This window comes from Sciurus carolinensis, chromosome 3, assembly GCF_902686445.1.
Source record: "Sciurus carolinensis chromosome 3, mSciCar1.2, whole genome shotgun sequence".
In the NCBI taxonomy this organism is placed as follows: Eukaryota; Metazoa; Chordata; class Mammalia; order Rodentia; family Sciuridae; genus Sciurus; species Sciurus carolinensis.
Window position 1 is genome coordinate 162,141,030 of NC_062215.1, and position 20,873 is coordinate 162,161,902.

The 20,873-nt window shown below is 38.9% G+C and overlaps 1 protein-coding gene across 2 annotated transcripts in view; it reads left to right on the forward strand.

Annotated features, from left to right (window-relative positions):
* Window positions 1-20,873, forward strand: part of Xrcc5 (X-ray repair cross complementing 5) — an 89,002-nt gene that overhangs the window by 31,757 nt on the left and 36,372 nt on the right. For both annotated transcript variants that reach the window (XM_047545802.1, XM_047545803.1), the window contains exons 13-16: window positions 2,544-2,677; window positions 9,028-9,224; window positions 17,103-17,196; window positions 18,636-18,705. In XM_047545802.1, coding sequence (XP_047401758.1) covers window positions 2,544-2,677; window positions 9,028-9,224; window positions 17,103-17,196; window positions 18,636-18,705 — 495 coding nt within the window. The remainder of the gene's footprint in view (window positions 1-2,543; window positions 2,678-9,027; window positions 9,225-17,102; window positions 17,197-18,635; window positions 18,706-20,873) is intronic.

The following is a 20,873-nucleotide window of genomic DNA, read 5'->3' on the forward strand; positions in this document are numbered from 1 at the left end:
TGTGTCTAGGGAGGAGCATGTGTCTAGGGAGGAGCTTGTTGGTGCTGAATGTCAGTTCTCTGATTGTGAGCAGCTTTGCCCCAGCTGCAATGAATTGGTGTGCAGTATCACCCCATTTCCTACGTGCATGAGGAAACTTGGAAGTTCACATGACAATGTGGGAGATTAGCTTTTCTCTTTGCCCTTCTTTTGTAGTTTGTAGTAAGGTTAAGTCTCATTGTTACTTACTTCCAGCTTCTAAGAGTTACTTGGAGCTCATTGAGAAAGTCTGTTATTTGGCCTCGCTGCACTTGTTAGGATGCTCCACAGAGTGAGTCTCAGGGCCACAGGTCCAGTCTTCCAGAGAGCTCACCATTTAAGACAACTGTAATAAAATATAGCAGGGGACAGAATGAGAGAGCATACCTAAAAGAACAACAAATTATGGTAGATGTTTTATTCTTCAAGTTAATTTTTTATCTATGTCAGTGTAGGATGAAGGGGTTGTTTTGGGAGCAGTGTGCTGTGAAAAGGCCAAGAAGCATATGGGTCTCTGGGTCTGAGATCTTTATCTTCCTTCTAGAGTTGAGTCCCCTACATCATGGTGGAGGCAGGCACGGACCCAAATATATAGAAGTTGTCACTGTCATCATCTGTCTGTACCTGTTGAACATTCCAAACTTTAAATGAGTAGAATACTTTTTTAAAAAGAACTTTATTTAAAAATGATTTTATAGACAAATCATTCAGAATCTCAAAAATCAGAAATCTTTAGATCTGTTGATCTGTTTTCTGTGTTTTAACATATTTCTGTTTACATTCTCTCCTGTGGAAAAATGGATTCTTAAAGATGTTTAGTCTATTTCTCTAGTTGGTATAGGATGCTGCATGAATTAAGTTGGTGATAGCTGTGCCTTTTGCCTGAAACCTCCTCTGAAAAGTTCAAAAACAGGAAAGAAATGTGCCACAATACTACCTGTGTGCTCTTTTATTTTATTGTGGCTGTACAAATGAATATCTAAAAAGGTAAAGAATAGAAGCATAAGGTACTTTGGAGAGACCTTAGGCATAGGTACTTTTTACCTTTTGCCTAATGACTATGAATCCCAAAACAGTACTTTACTTCTACAGCTGAACTGCTGTGAATCAGCAGAACAGAAGCATTTGGGAAAGAGTTGCTTTTCATTCACATTGTTTTGGACTATGCCATTCTTGTTGACTTGGTAGTTTTTTGTTTTTTGTTTTTGTTTTTTTCTTTGAGAAGCACTTACTTGCTTTCTGTTGGGTATTAGAAAAGACATGAAAAGGCTGTCATATTTCTGCTGTCATAGAACTTTAGAGTTTGAATAGAGTGGGGTAAAACATGTACATGGGTCTGTGTATGTGCAGAAGGAACTGATTCTAACAGAAGAATCAGCTCACTGTGGTCTAATGGTATCTTCCTGTGAAGGTTCTAGACTCTGATAAAAGTTACAGTTTTAGAAAGCTTATGCTTCAGTACCATAGGGGTTTTCTTTTTCTTTTTAATGTCTTTCTCTTTTGTTAACTACTAATTTAAGAAAATTAATCAAAATAAACAATACATGTTCTCTCCATCACACACTCACCCTACCCAGGAGTGGGCTTCCATCCCTCTGTGGGGAAGAGTTTGCTTCAAAAGCTGCCTGTGATGTTCTTCAGTTCCGAGGGAGTGGGAGAAACCTGTGTCCTTCTGTCCTCAACTTCATCCGGGACTAGAGTATTCCTTCCTCTCTTTTTCACTCCCTTTCCTCAGCATACATTCACAATTGACTTTAGTGCAGTCTTTACCTTTCATTTCCTCTGGCTTAAGATTCAGAAACAATTTTATATTTTTCTATTTTTCCGTATTTTCTTTCTTGAATAGTTTTGTATATAACCTCTTCATCTTACCTCTGTGCTACCTTTATGACAAACGAAGCACTGGAACACTTTTTCCCTAATACTGGTTACATTATTATACAGTTTGTCTAAGATCTCCTGCTATTTTATATTAAAAAACAAAGAAAAATCTCATTCATATGAAATGCAAGAGAAAGCCCTGGAAAAGCATAAAAGAAGAATCTACTTTTTATTAAGCCCGTTTTTTTAAAACTAGCCTTCTAGGGAAAAAAAGGTGGGGGGATTGTAGATTCTTACTTTTCTTTTTAAAAGCCCAGAATACTTTTCTTTTCAAATAGCTCAATGAATGCTGAATATTTTGTTCAAATCTCCATGGAGAAGTCAGGTTTTTTCTATGGCTGTCGTGCATTTTTCTGGAATAGACATTTTTGTTTTTGATATGATATTCCATTGTCAAAGGTTCATCAAATGGAGGAGCTGAAAAGGACCTAAGAGGTCAACTACTCTAAATAGCTCTTTTCACAGATTAAAAAAACAAGACACAGGTTAAGTACTTGCATACATAGAGAATATTTTTGGCAGAGCCAGGATTGTATAACCTGCCAGCATTGCTGTACTTATAAAATAAAAAGCATTTGTTTTAGTGGAGAATAATGAGAATAATCCTTTTTTCTTTCTGCTTCTCTGTTTATTCTTGTTTTAAGAGGCACAGTTAAGTGCTGTTGATGCTTTAATTGACTCCATGAGCTTGGTAAAGAAAGACAAGGAGGAAGACACTATTGAAGACTTGTTTCCAACCACCAAGATCCCAAATCCTGAATTTCAGAGATTATTTCAGGTGAGAGAAGAAGGATGATCCAGTTGTATTTGTAGTAAATGCAAAGATAGCTAAGTGAAAAGGTATGGTCATTGGCCAGTCCCAAATAAATGTCTGTCCACTGAGGACCTCATTTCCTCTATTTAATGAAAGTATAACATTTTCCTGATTTATGCTGTGGAAGGGGAGTGGGAAAGGGAGGATGGAATATTCTAGTCCCATATGAAGTTGATGGCAATAGGATGTAAGTTTCTCTGACTCCCTGAGAACAGAAGAACATCACAGGCAACTTTTGAAGCAAGCTCTTCCCCACAGAGGGATGGAAGGTCTGCTCCTGGGTGAGGTGAGTGTGTGATGGAGAGCCCGTGGACTGTTCATTTTGATTCATTTCACAAAACATCCTTAACTAACCGAAGTCCGTACTGGGGCCTATATATTTTTTAAAAATTCCTTTTAGTTATACATAATGGTAGAATGTATTTTGACATATTATACATATGGAGTATAACTTCCCATTATTGTGGTCGTACATGATGTGGAATTATACTTGTCGTGTATTAATATACAAACATAGGAAAGTTATGTACAATTCATTCTGCTATCTTTCCTATTTCTGTTTCTCCTCCCTTCCCTTCATTCCCCTTTGTCTAATGCAGTGAACTTCTATCTCCCCCCTTATCGTGTGTTAGCATCCACATATCAGAGAAAACACATGACCTTTGGTTCTCTGGAATTGGCTTATTTCACTTAGCATTATTGTCTCCAGTTCCATACATTCACTGGCAAATGCCATAATTTCATTCTTTTTTATGACTGAGTACTATTCCATTTTGTGTGTGTGTGTGTGTGTGTGTGTGTGTGTGTGTGTGTACACATCACATTTTCTTTATCCATTCGTCTGACAAAGGGCACCTAGATTGGTTCCGTAGCTTAGTTAGCTGTTGTGAATTGAGCTGCTATAAACATTGATATGGTCACATCACTATAATATGTTGATTTTAAGTCCTTTGGGTATATGCCAAGGAGTGGGATAACTGAGTCAAAGGGAGGTTCCATTTTAGCTTTTCTGAGGAATCTCCATACTGCTTTCCAGAGTGGTTGCACTAATTTGCAGTCCCATCAGCAATGTATAAGTGTACCTTTTTCTACATATTCTTGCCAACATTTATTGTTACTTGTATTCTAGATAACTGGGGCATGTTTTGAATCAAGGGATCCTCTGCATGCGAGAAACTGCCTGTGGTTTTTGTTTTTGTTTTGTTTTGATGTTTGGAATTCCTTTAGGTAGTAAAAAAGAATATTTTGTTCTGAAATTAGAAATATGAAGTTTAACATGTAAAGGCCTGCCTCAGTGAATCCTTTAGTATTCTAAGTGTTATAACTGATGAAAACTGTATTGGTGTTTTGATGTATGGAATCATCATTGCTTAGACCTGAAGCCATTTCTAATCAAGGAAGGAGCTGAGCAGTGAGAAAACTTTCCAAAACAAGAGAAACTTCTGTTACTTGCTAGATTTACCTAGGGTAGGCTCTATTTATGTTCAATAAATTTTTTGGACTAAAAAATGGATACAAGTCATAAATGCAGACAGATTTATCTTTCAAAGCTGTGAGCACTGGTAGCTTTGTTTTTTACAGCATAATCAACTTTGCTTTCTTTTGTGGGGGAGAGTTTAATATGACCCATCTATATAAAGAATACAGATTCTTTATCTTCACTAAGGATGTATAAATTGAATTTACTTTTTTTTTCCAGAAACAAATATTTACTAACAATGAAGCATGAGCTAAAGATAACATAGGCTCACTACTTCAAGGACTCCTTTAGAGGAGAGAGGAGTAGAGAAATAATAAAGCCAGTAGTTAAAACAATGATGGGAAAAGACCACAGGAATAAGAGGGAAAAGAGGGTTCTCTGAGGAAATAACATTTGGACAGAGTTCTGAAGGTAAAAGGTGGGGTGCATGATGTAACAAGGGCATGCGATGCAAAACAAGTTGCATATACAAAAGCATGGCAGTATGAAGACGTGCTGTGTGTTTAAGGATTTGCAGACGATTCCATTTCTCTAAGGGAAAATGATGGGGAAGGTGGTGGCGAAGGCAAGTAGGGAGATTGTGAGAGCCTTGTGCGCCTCGCTCAGCAGTTTGGATTTCGTGGCAGTGAGTGATCATTAAAGGATTTTGTCAGCATGTAGGGAACACGTTTTTTTAAAAATAGCCCTGGTGGTGCCATAGGAGATGGACTGGAGACTGGCTGAGAAACCTAGTGACCTGCTTGAGGCTTGAGTTAAAGCAGTGATGCAGAGACTGGAGGGAGGAATTGAGTTTGAAGGCACGTAGCAGGTAGAAGAGATAGGATTTGAGGGATTGGATGGCGGTTGGCAAGAAAAAGAAATTGATGTTAACAGTCCTAGCCGGGGTGACTAAAAGGATGATGTCACCATTAATTGTGATAAAGCATACAGAAAGAGCAGATGGAAAAGGTCATTTTTTTTTTTCACAAATGTTAAATTTGAGTAATCTGTTGACTATACCAGTGTAGACATTCAGAGGAAAGTTGGAAATAGGAAATAGATGTGTAGAGCCCAGAAAAGTCGGTCTAAATATATAGATTTAAGAGTCTTCTTTATTTAGGTAGAAGTGCATGAGAGGCCCTGTGAGAGCAGGGTGAGTGGGGAAGAGCCGAGTACCACTCCAACCCTGGAGGGAGCGGTTGGTAGCAGACACAGAAAGAAGAGCTGTTACTAAACAGAACCAGGTGCTCCGGCCTCACCCCAACCACAGTCATCTTGAAAGGCATGTAAGAGAAGAGTGTCCAGACAGAAAGAATCCCAAGGCAGATGTTGCACAATGGTGAGCAAAAGTGAGCTTAGCAGAGGGCCTTCAGGGGCTGGTAGGTAAGTCTTTGATGAATTCAGGACCCAGTGTCAGTCAATAAGTTACAATGCCTGGAGATAACCACTTTCCTGGTGAAGGGAAAGGACCCAGTAAGCTGCAGTAGGACAGGGAACCCCTTTTCCTTTTTAAGTATTTAGAGTTGAGGGTGAATGAGCTGGTAGAAGGGAGAGATTAATAATCAATCTGTTGGCAAGAGAGTAACTGTAGTTTTGGAATAAAACGCTAAAAAATGTATCTTAAGAGTACAGTTAAAACTACCTTTTAAGTAATTGATAATAGTGTTGCTAAAAATCAATATGTTAATGCCCTTTGAATTAGCCATTACAGTCTGTAAATTTTCCCCCAAATCTTTTTCTAATGGTAAAAAATCACATTGAGGAGTAACAGTTACTTAAAGCAATATGTAGGTCAAGGATTGGGATCTCAGCTTTATAGCTACTAAAGCATGTGTCTTTCTTTAATCTCATTTTTCTTTAAACAAATTGGAATTTCTTGCTTAAATGATTTTATATGTATCCCACTTAGCTTTATTTATCTGAAGTGTGAACTTAAGAAAATATGAGTGAGAAGTTGTTGCTTCAGAACATGTTTTGTAGATCCCTTCTTATTGACTTGTGGTTGAAAATACTGTTTGATAGGACTGCCTGAAATTTATACTGAAATTCTGGTGTGTTTTCCACTGGCTGACTGTTCTAGTTCCTTTCCAAAACAAGCCAATTGGATATCACAGAATCTTCAGGAAGTCTGCTGGGTTGATTTTTTTTTTTTTTTTTGGTACCGAGGATTGTACTCAGGGGCACTCATCCACTGAGCTACATCCCCAGCCCTACTTTGTGTTTTATTTAGAGACAGGGTCTCACTAAGTTGCTTAGCACCTCACTTTTACTGAGGCTGGCTTTGAACTCAAGAGCCTCCTGCCTCAGCCTCCTGAGTTGCTGGGATTACAGGTGTGCACCGCTGCTCCTGGGTAGGTTGAATGTTTGATTTCTGCTTACAACTTTTTTTTTTTTTGTACTGGGGATTGAACCCAGGGCACTCAACCACTGATTCACATCCCCAGTCCCTTGTTGCATTTTATTTAGAGACAGGGTCTTGCTGAGTTGCTTGGGGCCTCCTTAAGTTGCTGAGGCTGGCTTTGAACTCAAGTGCCTCAGCCTCCCAAGCCTTTGGGATTACAGGCATGCACCACCATGCCCAACTACTGCTTACATCTTTAGGACTTTCTAAGCTGAGATATTTTAAATGACTTGGGTGAGAACTGTGAATTAAGTATTATGCACAAGGTTACATTAGATTCAGAGGGCTTGAAGTCATTTTGGTTTTGCCTTTTGTTTTAGACTAAAAAAGGTAAGATAATGCTCAAGGGAAAGTCAGCTAGGAAAGCAGAAAACAGAAGTCAAACTCTGAAATGAATGAATATACTATAGAGAAGGAAGAGTTATGGTTGGTATATTGAAAGGGGGCAGAAACAACACTTGGAGTTTATAGAGGAAACTGGTACTTAATTCCTACCTGAGGGTTTTCTGAATTTGCAGGACATTGACTCTTGGATGATGTTCACTATTAAACCTAAGTTACCTTTTATTTTTTAGAATGGAAACTTTTAGCTTATGCCTTTTTCATTATAGGAAAATAGTTCATGGGATAGTATAAATAGTATACTTATGATATGAAATAGTTTGAAATTGCAGAAGCTGTTCAGCTCCCCGGGTTTTTTTTCCTTCAAAATTACAATATGTAAGTTCTTTAAGAGGGGACGTGGCTCAGTGGTAGAGCACTTGCCTAGCATGTGCAAGACCCTAGAAGAAATTAGAGGTTTATTCTCTAACCTAATTTGGGAATTCGCTATATCAAGAAAATATCAAATGAATTCTTTATTTTCTTCTTTTTCTTAATAATATTTCATTGCCTTCCTGCCCACTCTAGAGAGCTTACCTCTCTGGGCAGACATGGGTGCCTCCAAGGCCTGGCATAGTCAGCTGCAGGCAGCATGGCGGTGATTAGTTGGAAATGACGATTCCATCCAGTTCCACTCACGTGAGTACTGGAAACCACCTTGTCCCTTGAACCTTGTCCAAACTCCATCAACAACAGAAGCCCTGGAAAAGAGTACTTCTTTCCTTATTCAGTATCTGTCAGGTGCTGATTATATGCCAGGCATGATGTTTGTCTTGGAATTCAGCAGTAAATCAGACTCAGTCTCTACTTTCAGGGTAGAGGTCTAGGCAATAAGCAAGTGAACCAAAACAAATGATAAGGTGATATTAGATCATAAATATTATAAAAAAATATAAAATAGGGAAGGTGATAGAATGTGACTAGGTGGTAGGAAGGGGATACAGGGGCTACTTCATATACAGCATCAGGGAAAGTCTCTTAGGAGATAATACTTGCGCATGCTCAAGACTAGAATGATTAAAGAAAAAGGGCCAACCCTAATCGGAGGTTGTAGCATAATCCAGCAACTCAGAAGGCTGAGGCGGGAGGACTGAAAGTTGGAGGTCAGCCTGGGCAACTTAGCAAGACCCTGTCTCAGAATAAATTAAAACTGGGATGGGCATGTGGCTCAGTGGTAGAACACCCCTAAGTTTAATACCTAGTACCTAAAAAAAAACAGCCATGGCTCTCAGGGGAGGCAGAAGAGACAGGAGTATTAAGCCCAGGACCCAAAGTCAGGAACAAACTTGGCATGAGGGAAACTTGAAGAGCCCAGCCTTGCTGCGTTGTGAGTGAGAGTTGGTAGGTGACAAGACTGGGGAGATGGGCTGGTGCTGCGGTCGTGTAGGGCTTCTGGGGTGTGGTAAGGAATTCATTTTCAGTTGACATTAGCTTTGAGAGAACAGTGGAAGCAGAATCCAGGTGACCAGTTAGAAGGTGATGGTAGTGGGCTTGGGGAGGGATGTTGGTGTCTGGGCTAGAGTGGTGACAGTGAGGACCAGGAAGAGAGGTAGACAGACTGGCAGAGATGCGTTCACACTCCACTCCGCTGGGAGGTCTGCAGCAACTCGGTGCCCTCTGTCGCTCCCAGCCTTCCTCCTGGAACCGAGCTGGGCAACTCCACTTCAACCACCTGTTTCACCCACCACACATTAACTCCAAGAGCCAGTGAAGGCATAAGCATGGTATGAGCAAGGGTGGTGCTAGAGACTGAAAATGAGAAGGTCGTAATCCCAGATAGTCAGAATCTCTTTCCCCAAGTCTTTAAAAAGTGACAGCGTCTTTTTATAAGATGAGACTCCTTTCTAGGAGGTCTACAGAAGAACTGCTGCTAGGTATGGGCCTGTTTCCACAGTGGGTTTTAGACATGTGCAATGTGCTATTAACAACGGTGGTTAGGGACTGACCTTCTTTATTGTCTCACACCTGATATGAATCACATGTCCCTCCCAAACCAAAGATGAAATATCCCTAACTGGAAAATAGAAAGAAACCATTTACGAACTCTCCACTTGTGTTCTCTTTCCCCAACAGTGTCTGCTGCACAGAGCTTTACATCCCCAAGAGCCTCTGCCCCCAATTCAGCAGCATATTTTGAATATGCTAGATCCCCCCACTGAAGTGACAGCAAAATGTCAGATTCCTCTCTCTAAAATAAAGACCCTTTTCCCTCTGACTGAAGCCATCAAGAAAAAGGACCAAGTAACTGCTCAGGACATTTTCCAAGACAAGTAAGTACCTGGTATGGTTGCATTTAAGGTTAGTGATAGTCACAGGGACTCTTGGGGATTGGGATTTGAGAAGGTGGGAGAAAGAAGCCTGATGCTGGACTCTTACGTTGAAATACTGGTTTCTCATTGATCCATTGTAGTCATATTTTATCCTGGCTGCTCACTTGGGTTTTGAACTACCTTCTGGGTTGTTGACATTTGCATCACCATCAGATTCTTGGTGATTGTACAAAGGAAGGATAAGCAAAGTCTTTTAATACCTAAGACTAAATTTTACCCTTTTTGAAGTGAGGAACTGGTGATGAGAGGAGTGGGTTGAAGGATGAGGTTCTTTCGTGGGGGGTTAGGTGTCAGTGCAATTTTTGGAGGAAAAGTGAGAAATGTAATGAAAAATCTAACCTTCTTTAGCGATTTTGTGAATATGGCAGGATATACTTACTTGTTCATGCTGTTAGGGAGATATTTGTAGGTTAGGATTGCAGAATGCTTTTCACATGATCCTTCAGTCAAGCTTACAAGTGGCTATTAAGTTTTTTTCCTTACTAGATTCTGTTCAGAATCTTTCTATTAATTTCCATTCAAACAAAAACTAGAAGAAATTATTCTTTATTATCCAGAATCATTTGGATATATAAATCTTGATTTCACCAGGCTTCAATCAACTAGTTGTTGGTGATTTTTTTCTCAAACAAGAATAATCTATTCATTTTTTTATGCTGCATTTTGAGATTTGGCTTTACACCATGGCGCTCTTTTCATTTTTCTTTGATTTCCTTCCCACAGCTGTATCTTCACTGAAAAAGCAAAGCTTATTATTTATAAATACCCGAGTTGAGGCGTATTGAGTGATTTCCAGAAACCTTCTCTGGTTTCTATAAATCATTGATTTAGTGAATTACTGTCTAAGTTGAATAGGGAACTTTGAATTTTTTTGTGACTTTCCAGAGGTTAATACCCCAAGCTGTGTTAGAATTGGGAGGGGAAAAAATTATATCATCCATAGATTCTATCATGAGCATTCCTAACACATCCTGGAGAGATTCATAGCTCTTAGTCTGTCATGCCTTCTATACAGGAAGAGTGCCTAAAAATCCACTTTTCTTCTGTTCTCCTCATCTCTCTGCATGCCTCTGGGTTAGTAGATGAGAACAGTTCAATAAAAGTCTGTGGCCTTTTCTTCCCATGACACCGTGCTCTGTCTCACTGCAATCACAGGGCTATTCTCTCTGTGTGTATTAAAGCTCCAGTTCATGATCGTGATTACCTTCTGGTGTTGTGGGAAAGAAATGGGCCATTTTCTCCTCCTCCTTTGATTAGAATGTAAATTAGCTGGTTAAAAAATGCACCACGGAGACCCAGAAGGCTGTTGTTCTGTGATTTGGTCCCTGCTGTGATTCCACCTTCAGCCCCCGTCCTCTTACTCACTCTTCTGGAAGCTGTGCTGGGCTGGGCTTCTTGTTCTTTGCTCCCATAGTAGTTTGCGATGCAGCCAAGTCACCTGCCTGGGGCCTGGGAATTATCTTACTCTTGCAGGCCTATTTACACACCTGTTCTCTGCCCTTTCTCCTCAGAAGTCTTAGTTCTTAAGAACTGCAGAAATAATGCATTTAGCAAATATTTATCATGTCCCTCCTGTATTCAAGAAGAATGATTCAGTCCCTTCTGCAGGGTTCTTAAAACTCTGTTTTTATGACTAGACTCTAGTCAGCTTTAGAGGTGGTTTTCTTGAGGGGGAAAATATTGCCAACACTGAGCTGTGTTTTTCTGTATACTCACCATTATAGGGAACACATTTCCAGAGAAGATGTCTGGGTTTGAGATTGGGGAGTGGCAAATGTTGGTTCAGGAAGTTTTGTAGTCCTGAACTGAAAGTCACTAGTTTCTTCCCCAGCTTTGTCATTCTTGATCTGATTTTAGTTAAATAGTTTTATCTTTGAGACTTTCTCCATCTAAAAATGACCTTATCTCAAGAGATCTCATAACTATGAAATAACAGATGTTAAAATACTTCAGGTTATTTGAAGGAAAAGTAATAGCCAGAGCCCAAACAATAATACTATCATTATCAATGAAAAAACACTAATAATGTTTTCATTATCAGAGAAAGTGTGCTGTTCATCTTGTATGTAGTGAATACCTAGTATTAAAAGTAGTTTTTTCATTTCAAGGGGAGAAAGAGGTTTATTTGACACCCCAGTCCCACAGTGTACTAAATATTACCCAAGTCATAAAAGCATTTCTTTCCTTAATGTTGGTGTACACCATCAAAATTAAAATAGCAAAATTAGGACTTCTGAAGAGCTAATCCTCCTTGTGCAACTAATAGATAGGTGATCTCAGTTTCTTTTTGTCCCTTTGCAGATAGTCTAAAAAGTTTTCTGCTTTTTTCAAGTCCCCAAAGATTCCTCCATATACTGGCAGCAGTCATCCTTGCCTGATTAATGATTTCAGACTCCAGAGTCAGCCAGTGTGGGTTGTCCCCCTTGCTCTGCAGTGTGACCATAGGTACAGGTTTCTTATGTTCTGTAAGCCTCAGTTTCCTCATGGGCAAAACAAGGATAATAGGAATATCTATCTCGCCAGGTGTAGTGGCGCATACCTGTAATTCCAGCTACTCAGGAAGCTTGAGGCAGGAGCATTGCAAGTTCGAGGCCAACCTCAGCAACTTATCAAGATCCTGTCTCAAAATAAAAATAAGTACTAGAGAATGTAGTAAATGTAATGGTAAAATGCCCCTCAGTTTAATCCCCAGTGCCAAAAAAATAAATACTTATATATTTTTTTTAAATAAATTTAAACAGGAATATTTGTTTCATGGAGTTGTTATGGAAGTTAGTTGAGTAATGTTTGCTGTTCATCTGGAACCCAACACAGTACCTAGCACATAATAAGTGTTTGTGAGTAAATGCTTTTGAAAACCCTAAATTATGTGCCTAGCATATTAGCAATAGTGACAACATGGAGATGATATTAGCGAAGATTTTATAGAGAAAATACAGGCTTAGGTGAGAACCCCTCAATTTTCCAGCTAACCTTATCTAAAAACATACCTGGTTTGCATCTACCTTTACTTTCTTCTTTCCTGTCTCAGTGGAATTGGGTACTGGTCCAGTCTAAAGTTCATCCCTTCACCTGTGCCCTGCGCGCTCTCTTGTCTGATCTGGTACTTTAGTCTACTAACAACAACTCCCTTTCTATATTTTCTGCATCTCCCTGTCTCCTAGCTCCTTTCCCTCCTCATCTAAAAATAAAAAAGTACCCCCAACCTCTTCCCTCTAATTACTACCTGTTACTAATTACTAATCTAATTATTATCTTTCCTTCCACAAGCCAGGCTTATTAGAAGAGTCTGCATTGCTGCTGTTCTCAGGTTTCATTTTCCTCTGCCCCCTCTACCTCTCTGAAACTGGCCTTCCAGAAGACACACACTGCTCAGTTCCCTTCAGCTTTGAAGTTCTTCTTTCAGAACTTTTTCTTTTTAGCATTTGACATTGTCAGTTATTCTTTCCCTCTTGAAACTCACATATTTTCTTTAATTTCAGCTTTTCTGGATTTTCTTCCTAATCTTTGACAACTCCCTTTCATATTCTTCAGTGGCTGTCCTTCTTTCCTCACAAACCTAAAATGTTGATATTCTGTAGGATTTATCTTCAGAGAATAGCTAGCATGTATTGATCTAGGTATTTTATTGACACCATCTTGAAATTGAGGCAACTATTAAAGATAAGAAACTTGCTCAAGATTCCAGTTGGTAAGTGTTGGAATAAGGATTTAAATGCAGGGTTTCAGAGCTTGCACTCTTAGCTGCAATTCCATTTTACCTTAGTGTGCGTGTCCCAAGAACTTTTTTTGTTTCACAGACAGGGCTTTGAAAACTACTAGATATCTCTCTGCAGCCTTGATTTTCATCCTGTCCATTGCATAACTTAAACATCTATCCTTACCTGAAGTTCATTATATCCAGAAATTATGTCATCATCTTTCTCCTTTGGTGCTCCTTTCAAACCTCTCTTCTTGCTCTTATTCTCTATTTCAGTGAGTGACGCCTTATTTTCTGGAAATCGTTCTTTTCTTTACCTTTCCATATCTAATTGGTTTATCAAGCTATATGAAATTTGCTTCAAAACCACTCCTTTCACTTCAGATTAGTATAGTGGCTAATGGCATTGATTTTGGAATCAGATAGATTCAGATCTAAACCCAAGCATTTCCCCTTAATAGCAGTTGAAATTGGCAAGTTGGTCTCTGTCAAGTGGCAGTAACAAATACCTGCCTTTCATGAGCCTTCATTTGCTCTTCTAAAAAAGGACAATGATAATAGCTAACTCATGGGGTTATTGCAAAGTTTAACTGAGATAATTTAAATGTGCTTACCACAGTGACTAGTGTATGATGTTAGCTCTTAATAGCTCCATCCACTGGCATTACTTTTATGGATGCCTTCTCATTTTAGCCTGCTTCACTAAGATAGCTTCTTAACTGATTTTTCTTCTGCCAGCCTCATCCCTTTCCAAGCCATTTTGCTACCTGAGTTTTTTTTTTTTTTTCCCCAACACTTACCAGTTTATGGTAAAAGATAATACAAAGGGTTTGGATGATGGCATGCATAGGAGAAGGCATGTAAAGGGATACAGAGTTTCCATGCCCTCTGGGCCTGCCACCCTCTAGGAACCTTCCTGTGTTCACTCTCCAGAAGCTGTCTGAACCTAATCCTTTTGAGCTTTTGTGGAGACTTTATTAATAGGCATAACTGATTAATTCAGTGGCCACTAGTTATCAGCCTAAGCTTCAGCCCCTCTCTCCTGCCCAGAGGTGGAGAATAGGACCAAGTCTTGCTGAAGCTCCCATCCTGAAGCTACCTAGGGCTGTCAGCCAACCTGAGGGTTTTTTTTTTTTTTTTTTTAAACACAAATATATGATCACATCATTCCTGCTTAAAATTTTTTAATGGTGTGACTCTTGAACTTTTCTTTTTTTTTCCCATGCAATATGGAAATTGGACCCAGGGGTGCTGAGCTACAGTCCTAGCCCCTCCTCACATTTTTTATGTCTGTAATTTACCTATTTTCTAGCCCCATCTCTACTTCCCAGCTTGTGCTTTATGCTGTAGCCCAGTGCAAGTGCTTGCTATTTTAAGGGATATATTGCTTATCACAATATTATCATTGTTAACACATTTATCTTTTTTATTTGTTAAATTTCTCAAAAGTGTTATTATGTATTAATTTTTGTATACCTCGGGTTTTGAGTTTAGCTTAGTGACTGACACATAGCAAATATTCAGCAAATGTTTGGCTACCTAAATGAATTATAAAACTGTATATTTATGAAAGCAAGAAAAGGAGAAGGAACAAATTACTGTGGTCACATCATCCAAATGTAGCAGTTGTTGACATTTGGATGCATGTTATAATTTTGTATGGATGATTTTTACCTTACAGGACTTGGTGTCCTCACAGATAATTTGGGGATGAGAGTCATTTTCCTTTCACATTTCATATGAATGCAATATATAAAAAATTTCTAATAATGCTATTACATGACTTGGGACTGTTAACCATATTAAAGTTTCACTACTTTTTGCTTATTTTTGCAGCTGTTTTTATATGCCTGGTACTGAGAAATTGGTGTACATGCCTCTTTACCCTACCTTCCATATAGGATTTAAGAAACTCTTCCATTTAATTTAGCCTCATATTTCCTCAGAATTTAGTGCAGTGCTTTGTACATATAATGCATCTTAATATTATTTTGTAAGTTAATGAATATTGTTGGAAGGGGATAATTGATATATTAATGGTTCTTTTAACCAGTGTTTTCCTGAGGAGTCAGCTAAAGTTCAACCAATATAACAACTTATTAAACTAGATAAACAAACAATAATCCACCATGAACACCTTCAAGAAAGTATGAGACTCTGGGGCTCATTAGCGGCAAAACTGAGATTGCAATCCAAATCTTTTGTCTTCAGATTTCCAAAAGTACCCTGTCTGCTGGGAACAACCGGCAAAAGTTAATTGAAATAGCTGAATAACTTGCTCTGACTTTTTTTTTTTCGTGGTACTGGGAACTGAACCCTGGCCACAAACAGCTAGGCAAATGCTCCACCACTGAGTTTATTCCCATTCCAATAACCTTTTTTTCCTAAATACTCAACCCCCAGCAGAATTTCCTTCTTCCTTAGTTTGTGCGTTTTTCTTCCATTTTTGCCATGAAGGCTTTGTGTGTTTGTTTTTTTCTTCTACCTTTAAGGAAAGAGCTATAAAAGATAGCCTTTGTTTCCTCTTCCCATTCTTCTATCTTCTATTCATCTGTTCTCTACTTCTCAGAGGGAAAAGGTCAGTAGTGAATGGAAACAATGTCAAATAATGCAAGTTTTAAGTTGCATATGTATGGCAGTGATGATTATTTTTTTATTTTGCCTACCTGTAAGAGGAGATTTGTTACTGAAATACTGTTGTGGAAGCCAGCTTTTGCCTTATTTTCCTTTGCTTTATTTTTAAGATATCCTCCTCTGTAAGCATCATTGTCTGAAGGCTGGGGCTTTGAACCACACACACACACACAAAAAAAAAAAAAAAAAAAAAAAAAAGAAAGGAAGGGAGGGAGGGAGGAAGGAAGGAAGGAAGGAAGGAAACACATTTAGAAATACTAGTCTTGAAAAATCACTGAGAGAGTACATTTTAACTGTCTTACCACAAAAAATTAGCTTGATATGGCCATTGTACAGTGTATACATATTTGAAAACATCATGTTGTACATGATACATATATAATATTCATTTGTCAATTTAAATACTTTTTAAGAAAGGGAATACTAGATCATAGTTATTAACTTCTTAGTAACTAATTTCATTCAACCCTTTTTTTTTTGGTACCGGGGATTAAACCCATGGGCACTCAATCACTGAGCCACATCCACAACCCTTTTTTATATTTTATTTAGAAACAGGGTCTCACTCAGTTGCTTAGGGCCTTGCTAAATTGATGAGGCTGGCTTTGAACTTGCCTCAGTCTCTGGAGCTGCCAGGATTACAGGTGTGGGCCATTACACCCAATTCAACCATTTCTTGATGGCTGCTTTTACCCTACACTGATGATTTCTCTGTGAGAAAATTCTTCATACCTTTATATTCTGCAGCATATGGACAAAGTCTTTGACTTTATTTCTCTTCTCCTTTGCAATTAACTTGACCTCCTCTTGACTTTAAAGTAGGCTATTAAAGTCAGCATGTTACTTGAGGTAAGATGTTTGATATATTTTCTTGGATTCATCTTTCCCTTACCACACAGATGCTATTGGACTTGGTTATCACATTGCACAAAACAGAATTAGGTTTATAAAACAACAAATTAAAAGGGTTTTTGCAATTTTTTTTAAGTTCAAGACTTATTTATGAAATTCTTGCATATTTAAAGATTGTCTATTAAGTTTTGATAGTTATAAGTAGAAGCTTATAAAGTTCTCACATACATGATGAAGAAGATGGGGACACATCTTCTTCTGTGTGCATAGAAAGCTAATTGCTTTCTGTTCCAAAATGGGCTAGCAGATGATATCTGAAGAGCAGATGGATTTCTTATTAAATGTAAATTTAATCCCCTGTACTTGCAGTTTCAGCTTCTGCAAGGACTTTATGATATGACTGCTTCTTATGATTTTGTTCTATGTGAAACAAAGCCAGAGCTGCTCTAAGTTGGGCTGTCGGGGGCCCTGTGGCAGGGAACGGGAGGTGGGTGGGCTCTTTGCAAGGAAGGACTAAGTGCTATGACTGTTTCTGATGCTTGGAAAATTAGTTACACTTTTCATATCAAAACTTCTGGGTTTTGTGTTTTGTTTTAAAGGGGAATAAACACTGTTTTTCTTTTCTTTTCTAGCCATGAGGAGGGTCCCACTGCTAAGAAATGCAAGACTGAGGAAGGGGAAACCCCCTTCAGCGTCTCCAACCTGGCTGAAGGCAGTGTCACAAAGGTAAGCAGAGCCTTGCCAGTGTTCTCCCCTTTTTGGGAAGGTAGGGACTTGAGCAGATGACTTCAAGTTTCATTGGTTAGTTAACATACCACTTTCTCTGTTCCTCTGTGTGTGTGCTGTAGAGTCCCATCCCGTACATTTTCATTTCTTCCTTTAAGTAATTATTGTCAGTGAAATTACTTATAGAGTTAACTGTGCAATGTATAGTATGTAGAGCTCCAAATAATAGGTAGATTATAGAATACCTCAGTAGCAGCACATGTTGTACAGATTTTTTTCTTGTTGGCTTCATTTTCAGCTTTCCATTTAGTCAAAATGATAGGATAAGTGCAGGTAAAACTTTTCAGTTTTACTAAGTACATAAAATTTAAGTTACTATAACTTTACTATTTATTTTCTAGTACACAACTTAAGAACAGGATTCAAAAGTTTAGACTTTCCCCACATCAAGTATTCTTTGACACTTGAGAGCTTTATTTAATGAGAAGATTTTTGGAAACTTAAAAATATTGCCTTATTTTAAATGACATTATTTTGATTAAATGGATCTTAAAAACTTCCCTTTATTAGCAAATTACACTAGGAGGGATATTCAGCACTAGGACCTGACTTGTGTCTACCTCAAACAGAAATGCTCTCAGAAAAATCCAAGTGTCTAAAAAGTGATTTGGATTTTTTTTGAATATTTTATAGTAGGAAAAAAGCATCATCTTATTTGTTCTGAGAGCTTTTCTGTGTGCTATTCCAAAGCAAACTGGAGACAGAAGTACATTTTGTGCTAAAGTTTCCCAGACTAATAGGAGCCCCATTGCTTTCTCCCCTGTGGCCCAATAAGGTTGGGACCAGCAAATTAAAGATATAGTTAGAAAGTGTCATGAATTTTGGCAGAGTATTGCATCTTTCAGACTTTCCCACCTACCATTGTAGACTTTATAGATAATCTGCTTTTACATTTTGAGTAAAAGTTTTTTTATGTGTGTTCTGCCAAAACTTCAATGCTAAAGGACCAACAACAGTCCCCCAAAAGGGACAGTTCAGTGAATCAAGCATTAAGCTGACATTTCTTATATTATTTTAGTGGAGCAAATATATTTCCTGTGACCCTATACTACAGCATCCTTCTTTTTCTTATTGGTTGAGTTTTAGAATGTATAGGTAGTACCTATACCATATAAAGCCCTCAAGCTGGACTTGTTTCTGATGACCCTCTAGAAACAAGTCATCTGGCATAAAGAAAGATTAGTGAAAAGAGTCGGGCAGCTGTGTGACTACTTGAATATATTAGCTTTTAGCAAAGCCCTGGGAATGAAAATGATAGAAAAGGCCTCCTCTTTGTCTTTAAGAACACACTTATTACACACAAGAACATCTTGTGTTGCCTTGGGTACTGCCAAAAAGAGAAGTGACCTGCAGGTTTATTGTCTGTGGGTCTGTTTCAGGTTGGAAGTGTGAATCCTGCTGAAAACTTCCGTGCTCTAGTGAGACAGAAGAACGCCAGCTTTGAGGAAGGTGAGCGCCTTGCCATCAGCTTGGCATTCAAGGAAAGCTACATAATTAGGCTAACAGATTTAAGGTCTGGATTAATAATTGTAGTCTTTTGTTGTTATGTTTTATCCCGCCTTTGTCTTTTTTGGCAGGTTTTTACAATTGTCCATTATTATGGGCTCACGAAGGCAGCATTATGAGCATGTGGAAGAAAATGCTGCATTTTCCTCCGTGGGTCTGTTCAAAGATAGAACTAATTTATAGGTCTCCCTGTTATGGAAACTTGAAACTAGAACTGTGCAATTTAGTACCATCTCATTGAAGTTCTTTGAGGTCTTGTAAGTGAGCTTACAGGATTTATCTTCCTGTTTTAGAGGTACAGTTCTTGTTCCAGTCCTGAGTTTAGGCCCCATTATTGTACTCCTAGAAAAACCTTGTTGCCACCCCTAGATTTGATCCTTCTCAAGTTGACCACATACTCACATTTTTCTTATCAGATATAACCTAGAATTCCATTTAGACTGGGGCTAATATCAATATAACTGTCAGAGATGGATGGAGGATCTGGGACCAATGTTCATTCACGATTGCTTTAGGTTCCTATTCATTTACCCTTTGAAGAGTTGCATCTGGCAGTCGTTAATCCTGCAGGTGTTTGTGTACAGTATATTGCCTTCACTGTAGATGCCCAGGGTTAGGCCTCTGTGAACTGCCTTCTGGGTGTGTATTTATGTTCACATGTGCGCAGACCTTCCTCTTCCAGCATGGTGACATTTTAGAGGGAAACTGATCTTTCAGTGCCTGTTAACACTACTACCTAGCTTAGGTCTAAGGCACCTTACTACTTGCAGTCTAGGAATCTGGCAAGATAACTGGACCTGCTGGGCTGTTGCTCAAAGGCAATCATAACCAGCTGGGCCTCAGAGAAAGCAAGCAGTCTACCAGGCCAAGTCCTGTTGGCAAGAATACCAAAGGCCAAGCCCATGAGAATTTCCCAGGAAGACCAGCTTCGTCATCATCTGCAGTCTTAATTGGGCTGTGTATATTTGGTGTTTTTAGATGGAGAAAGAGCTTTTTATCTTGCCATGAGTTGCCATTCAGCAAAAAATCTTTTGGGTTTAACACAAAACAAAACATCTAACTAGAAGAGGGAAATCTAAAATTCTAAGTTTTCAGAAGGACTGGTAAAAGGAGGAGTTCCCTCTTTTCTGATTTGAGTAATCATGATAGACTTTGTATGATTTAGTATGGGTCCTGGGTTATAGTCTGTTTCGCTGCATGTTGTGACTGTGTATTTAGAAGTGGCAGACAAGTCAGTGGACCTGTCATGATTATTGGGTTTTTAAAGAAAGATTGAGAACTTCTTAGCTTTTAATTGCAAGGACCTTGCCAAGTCCGATGTCCTCCCTTTGGAAGCAGTTGGTCTCCTGGGTTGTTTTATCTTTTCAGGGATTAAATCTGACTGTGAACACCATTATGTGGTTATAGTAGACTCTAGTTATTTTGTGTCTACTATGTGCAAGACATTGTGCTAGCACTATATTATATTCTTTGTTTCATTTACTCTGGGGAGCAATCCTGCAGTTATGTGAGGAAGCAGAGAAAATGTTAGTGCTTTAATAGCTGGTGTCAGAATTTTCCAAAGGAGAGTATGATTTGTACAGGGAAAATACTTTGAATGGTGCTTAGGGTAGAGAATGGTTCTCTGTCCCCAGGCTTGGTGGCCAGCCAATGCTAGGGTTTTGGAGGAAAAAGAAGTATGTCTGACTAAGAAGTAGAAAACCTGGAGCTGGTTCAGGAGAGGAGGAGTGAAGAGAAGATGTAAGAGAGAGAAGAGGAAGTGACAGTTTATACATGGGCACAGCCTTCCACAGCAAGTCCCCAAGTCCCACAAATACCCAGTGTCAGTAAAACTCTGGGAATGCTGGGTTTGTGTACTTTGTTGGTGAAGAGGCAGCGTGGTGTCCGGAATTACTTCAGACAGGGCAGAAAATACCCCTGAGAACGCAGGAGATCAGCATCTGAAAATACCTTGAGAGAGTAAATTCCTGGGAGTTCACACAACCTTAGGAAAACATGGTTTCCCCCAGGCCAGGGAACTGGGGATTTGCAGCTGTCTTGTAAATATAGCAAGGGTAAGTGGACCAGATGGCCTATAGGTTACAATAGGTAGGAGCATCTCCATTTTACCA